This window comes from Telopea speciosissima, chromosome 2, assembly GCF_018873765.1.
Source record: "Telopea speciosissima isolate NSW1024214 ecotype Mountain lineage chromosome 2, Tspe_v1, whole genome shotgun sequence".
Taxonomy (NCBI): domain Eukaryota; kingdom Viridiplantae; phylum Streptophyta; class Magnoliopsida; order Proteales; family Proteaceae; genus Telopea; species Telopea speciosissima.
In genome coordinates this window covers 70,577,513-70,583,801 of record NC_057917.1, presented here as the reverse complement: position 1 = coordinate 70,583,801, position 6,289 = coordinate 70,577,513, and the positions used below count along the sequence as shown (strand labels likewise).

The window sequence follows — 6,289 nt, the reverse complement described above, 5'->3', positions numbered from 1 at the left end:
ACCATGCAAATGCATGCATGGACCTTCATTACTCTTCCATTATTCTCTTTTAATTATTATCCTAATCTCTCTCCCTCTCTCTTCTTATATGCTTCCCATGTCTTTCTTATTCAGTTATTCCCATGAGTCATCATCACCTTTTATTTGTAGTCGTTGATGACATTGACCCTTAGCCAAACTTTCTTAATTTGATAGATACTTTGGGACATTTTGTAACATCACAACCGTCAGATCAACTCTCCCAAAAATCCAAATCAGGCCCTTCACCTGCCGACAAATGTAAGAATTATTAGTTAATTTTTCTCTTATTAATTTAGTGTCGTGTGCTAATGTGCGAACTTTTAAAATGACTAAATTGCCCTCTAAAAGTGATAAGTAGTGGTAAATCTTTCGCTTTTTTGTCATTTTCAGTCAATCTCTCTCTCTCTCTCTCTCGGGCCTCGGCTTCTATCATAGTTACCCTTTTCACGATAACTCTCTTCCTCTACGTGTCACACTCTCTCTTTCCCTTTCCATTTCACTCTATCTCTTTCATTTCCATAACTCGACCGTTCTGACAAGTGGCGCCGTTAACTACGACCTTACGTCGCAACCGACACTCTAACGGTAACGGAGATTTTTTTTTTAACCCATAAATGAGACAAAAATTTAATAGATGTCGCGATATATCTTTCCGCAATTGTTTCATCTCGACAGCCAGGAAGGAAGGATTTCTTCACAAATCCGCCATATCACCAGAAAGATTACTATATATTAGCCGATATCTTAGTTTCCAAGATATCGCGATATATTGTTGGCGTTTTCAAAGATTATTCGAAATCCAGATCATCACTGGCTGTAGTTAACGGCAAACCTAATAAGGTAACCACAGGAATCCACGTGTCATACTCTTACAGCTGGATCTTCCAACACATATAATGAGTACGGACGGGTGTGCTGTGGTGGGGCCAGGGCCAGCCCCTTTCCTGACATTGTCAAACCCTAGGGTTCGTGAGGGTTGGGCAGAGCACTAACCATGGTTAAGAGGAGATGATCTGGTGGTGTACGGCTTCTCTCTCTCTCTCTGCCCTTTTTGTTCTATGCGTATACTATATACAGCACCGACTGCCGCCGAACTTGCGAACTTACAGCAATTGCTGCTGCTTTCTCTCTGGCTTTTTTCTTTACGGTCTTTTCTTAGAGGTTCTGAAACCGGCTCTCCGGTGGAAACTTACCGGATCTGATTGGAAAATTCACTGCATATCTATCAGATCGAAGTTGGTAATAGTAGTGTCTGTGAGTATGTAATTCGGTGTGGAAGGGAAATCTTTGGGGGTTCTCTTTGTTGGTTCTGTTGGAGATTTTTCCTCTTCAGACGGTTAAAATTCGTTGTTAGGTATATTATTGTGTCTAAGATTGAAGTGAGGATTGGATTTCGTGGGAATGTACCAAGAATGTTAATGATTTGTTTGGGGTTCTTGGTGAGGAACTTTTGAGTTATTTGTGATTTCTTTTCGTGTTTTTTTTTTTGTGGAAATAAGTTGGATTTTATTGGGAAGGGTGGGGTTTCTTTCTCTTCTTTCTTTTCTTTGTTGGTTTGGTTTCTGCCTCTACACGGTATATAGGATAGAGTTTTTCCGATAGGGTGATATTGTGTACTTTGCGGATTTTGTTTGGTTTTTGCCTTTGTGTTTTGCTTTTTGCAATTTTAGGAATTGAGTATTGGTGGGAAGAAAGGAAGGAGTGGAGTTGCAGAGGATAGAGAGTCAGAGACTTTAAGGGAAGTTTAAGGTTAATTAAATAGTTCTTATGGGTTTTGGATAATTTTTAATGCTGCATTAATCAAAATCGAGGAGGTTTCTGCAGTTACGAGGCGTTTTCACTTATGTTTATATATTTGAGTTTGGAGGATCGTCGTCTTGGTTTGTGAGGAGAGGGGCATCTATATTGTCTATAGATTGAGAAATATTCAACCACTCAGTTATTTTCATTTCGATTTAAGGCATTTAGATCACACATCGGCGCGAGGGGAGGAGGAACGGATTGAATCTGCAGTTTCTTCTTTTTCTTTCGTTAAAGACAACTTTCGTTGTAACATATTCCAAGGTCTCCCTCCCTATTGTCGATTATATTGCGACATTATTGCTGAGTCGAGCTTGCAAAGTCATGTCGCAAGCGAGAGCTTTCTGATGGTTCAGGAAAGTGCAGTTCAGGCGTTTGTATGGGGTTGAAGAATTGTGAGGATCGATTTGACGATGTGCAGGTTGGAGAAATCTGAAAACAAGTCTGATTACGGGGTGGAGAAGGAGGAGAGACGGTGGCAAATGGGCTTCAAGTATTTGGGAGAAAGTAAAGTTGAGAAAATGAAGAGTTCAGTGATCCCTCGCTCACGCATGAAACTGTGGATAATTCGGGCCACCACCACTGCTTTGCTCTGGACTTGCGTTGTTCAGTTGACGGCATTGGGGGAGTCGTGGGGGCCGAAGGTTTTGAAGGGTTGGCCCTCTTGTTTTACTCCTTCGGATTCTCCTTTGGCCGTAAAATTATCTTCCGTTCCTGCGAAAATCCACTTGCCACCCAAAAGTGAGTTCCCATCTCCAAACCTTCTTACATAGATTTTTTATCATCTTTTTTCTTCTCCTTATTAATGGGTCTTTTACCCGCGATTCGATTATTTAGGTAAACTGATCCTCTGTGTTCTCAAAGTAAACTCGCATTTGCTTCCAAAACATACAATAATCAGTAAAGGGTTTTGCTTTCTCGTATCAGAGATTTAGGTTAATCGAATTAGTATTTGATTGATAATCGACCTATTTGGTAATATCTCTGGTTCTTTTAAGTGTTGTCGTTCTCAAATTTTAGATTATCCCAATATGACAACTTTTTAGCCATGTGATTATTGGCGAATTCTAATTATTTTCCTAGAAATACAGTGGGAAGGTAACAATTAGTCTTCTTGGTGCTGCCCTCGATCACAGGATTCCTTCTCCTCTTATAGAAGCATGAATATGACATCCGCCTTTTTCTTTTTGAGGATTATGCTCTTGTATTATCCTTTTGTCTTACGGTGTTTTTTTTCTTTTCCATCTATATTGTTTGGTCTGTCCGTGAAAGTATTTATGTATACCTATATTTTTCATCTGTAAGAAATGATCTTGTTTCATTCTGGTGTGACTGAAATGACACATCTTAGTTTTTATGAACCTTCTTTGTTTAGTCCCTCATGTATTTTATGGGGAATCATAATTATGCTAGTTAGTCTGATAGTTGGTAACTGCGGCAGGGGTTTACAAAAACAATGGTTACCTCATGGTTTCATGCAATGGAGGACTTAATCAGATGCGGTCAGCAGTGAGTACCTTCTTTTCAGTGTTCATGCCTTGGCACTACACTGTCTTCTGTACTCTATTCATTATTACCTGTTTCCTGTTTTTCATATTTATATATGCTTATTATTAGTCACTTTTGAATTTTCTAAACAGATATGCGACATGGTGGCTGTTGCAAGATATTTGAATGTTACACTTATAGTCCCGGAGTTGGATAAAACCTCCTTCTGGAATGATCCTAGGTCTGTCTGCTACCTTCTTTCGCTTCTTTAAAGTTATTTAACGCTTCAATATCTTAAAATTACAGCTTGAGTTTTCACCCTGAGTGACTCAATTTATGAAGCAGGATGGTGTTTAACATATCAACAATGTACATCGTTTGATTCTGCAGTGAGTTCCAGGACATTTTTGATGTGGATCATTTCATTACATCCTTGAGAGACGAGGTTCGGATATTGAAAGAGCTTCCACCTAGGCTTAAAAGAAGGGTGGAGCTAGGAATGATACACTCAATGCCACCCATCAGTTGGTCAGACATTTCGTACTATAAGAATCAGGTTTGTTTTCTTTGCCATCTTGCTCTTACATTCAACACCTGGACTAGGTATTTTATGTTCAAGGTTCCTATTTGGAAGTGTGTAACTAATGCTTTAAGTGTGTAAACAGATTCTTCCTCTGATACAGAAGTACAAGATTGTGCATTTAAACAAAACTGATACTCGACTTGCTAATAATGGCCTACCCATAGAGATTCAGAAGCTGCGCTGCCGAGTAAATTTCAATGCTTTGCGGTTTACTCCTCAGATAGAGGAGTTGGGTAGAAGAGTCATACAGCTTCTGAGGCAAAGGGGCCCTTTCTTAGTCCTTCATCTCAGATATGAAATGGATATGTTAGCGTTTTCTGGCTGTACTCAGGGTTGCAACAATGAAGAGGTAGAAGAGTTGACAAGAATGAGGTAAGCTTTATCCCTTAGCTTGGCAAATAAAAATTGTCAGTTTGAAGCTATATCTTGTACCCCCTTCTGAAATCCTTGCCCTGTGTCAGGTATGCTTACCCCTGGTGGAAAGAAAAAGTGATAAACTCTGAACTGAAAAGGAAAGATGGTTTGTGCCCTCTGACCCCCGAGGAAACTGCTCTTATACTGAGGGCAATGGATGTCGATCATAGTGTCCAGATTTATATTGCTGCTGGAGAAATCTATGGTGGAGAAAGGAGGATGGCGAGTCTCAGAGCATCATATCCAAATTTGGTCAGTAGATGAAACCTAAGTAAAAGCCTTGACTTGAATATTTGAGTGTCCCCCCAAGTTCTGGTTGTTACAGATTGTTCAGTTTTGTGTCACAGGTCAGAAAGGAGACGCTGTTGGAACCTGCTGATCTTAGGTTTTTCCAGAACCATTCATCCCAGATGGCAGCATTGGATTATCTGGTCTCTTTGCAAAGTGATATCTTTGTTCCTACATATGATGGAAATATGGCAAAAGTTGTTGAAGGCCATCGCAGGTATTGTACTGCTAATTGTTTACGACACCTTCAGTTATTTGTAACCCCAACAGTTTGAAGATGTTACGACATGTTTACTTGCAAAGTTGACATTCTGTTTCCAGAGATTAATGGAAAGACTCCAGCCTAAAGTAATGGAATCTTGTCACTTTGAGGAATTCTTTTATATATTTGACATTTAAGCTCAAGTTCTTTGCTTAATCAGGGCGATCTGGAAAAGCATGAACTTTTTTCAGTTGACTGTAGAACCATGTTTAAGATTAACAATCCCTGCTCTCGAACTGAATAAAGGGGAAACTGAGTGAAGGTGTAAAATAAATCAGACCTTCATATTTAAGTCAAATCTACGTAACTTTAGGTTGAACTAGGCTTGAGTTATAAATGACATAAAATATCATGGAGTTTGCTTGTAGCAGCGGAAGTGTTATGCATTAGACATAAAATTTATGCCTTCACATGTAGTATTGCTTTTTTGCCAAATGTTGCTATTGATGTCCTTGTGTGCATAAGCTTGGATTGGTTTACCTGAGGCATTGCCCTTTGCCCCATAGCGACCTTAGTTGAGTAGTGACTTCTCCCTGCCAAATAATGTCAGAGGTCTAACGTCATGTAAATTGGGCCTTGCCCTGGCCCAAGTTGCACTGATTTAGGAAATACTACTCCATTTTAGTCTTGTAGGTTTTGCTGGCATTGGTTCCACTTATTTTGTGCACCTACTATAGCTATTGGTTTCCTGTTAATTAATTTTTCTTCTGAAATGAAATCACTCTAGCTGAGGTGACATCTTTGTTATTTTCTGGGCTTTTCAGATTCTTGGAGTTCAAGAAGACAATTCTATTGGACAGGAAGCTTTTAGTTGATTTGATAGACCAATACAATGACGGATTACTGGGCTGGGAGAAGTTCTCTTCTTTAGTTAAAGATGCTCATGCAAATCTAATGGGGAGCCCAAGTAGAAGAGTTGTGATTCCAGATAGACCCAAAGAAGAGGATTACTTCTATGCCAATCCACATGAGTGTTTGCAATTGGTTGAACCATTGAGTAGCACGTGAACTTCATCTTGGTCAGGAGATTGGGTTACATTCAAGCATCGTCTCTTGCCTATATGGCTTTACTTTGAAGCTTAATTGATTCAATAACTTGTGGGGGTGAGAGATATAAAAGTGGAAGATTCTTGTAGTTCTTGTATGCTCTGGGAAAGGAGGGAGCAGCAGTTCGTGTATACTCTGGGATAGAGTTATATCTGGAGGCCGCTGCAGAATATTTATATATTTCTTATTCACAAATAACACGATTCTTGTATAGACAGCACCTTGCCATTGCAGGGTCATAGCAGATCAGCTGCATTGTACAACAAATGAGGATTGAAATACAGATTTAGTTTTGTTGGGATTGAGGGGAGATTCAGACCCTCTTCCTTTACGACCTGTATTCTTTTTGGACTTACATTATTGAAGTCCTGCAATTTCTTTCATTG

The 6,289-nt window shown here is 39.5% G+C and overlaps 1 protein-coding gene and 1 long non-coding RNA gene across 2 annotated transcripts; both read left to right on the top strand.

Annotated features, from left to right (window-relative positions):
- Nucleotides 1-1,033: 1,033 nt before the first annotated feature.
- Nucleotides 1,034-1,851, top strand: LOC122651861. Its single transcript, XR_006331525.1, has 2 exons — nt 1,034-1,260; nt 1,717-1,851. It is a non-coding gene; the product is annotated as an uncharacterized LOC122651861 (long non-coding RNA).
- A 214-nt stretch (nt 1,852-2,065) lies between these two features.
- On the top strand, nt 2,066-6,289 carry LOC122651860 (rhamnogalacturonan I rhamnosyltransferase 1-like). The gene is made up of 8 exons (XM_043845420.1): nt 2,066-2,562; nt 3,263-3,330; nt 3,462-3,550; nt 3,700-3,865; nt 3,975-4,264; nt 4,354-4,558; nt 4,654-4,811; nt 5,621-6,289. The coding sequence occupies exons 1-8, from the start codon at nt 2,235-2,237 to the stop codon at nt 5,862-5,864; spliced, it is 1,548 nt and encodes a 515-aa protein (XP_043701355.1). The 5' UTR covers nt 2,066-2,234; the 3' UTR covers nt 5,865-6,289.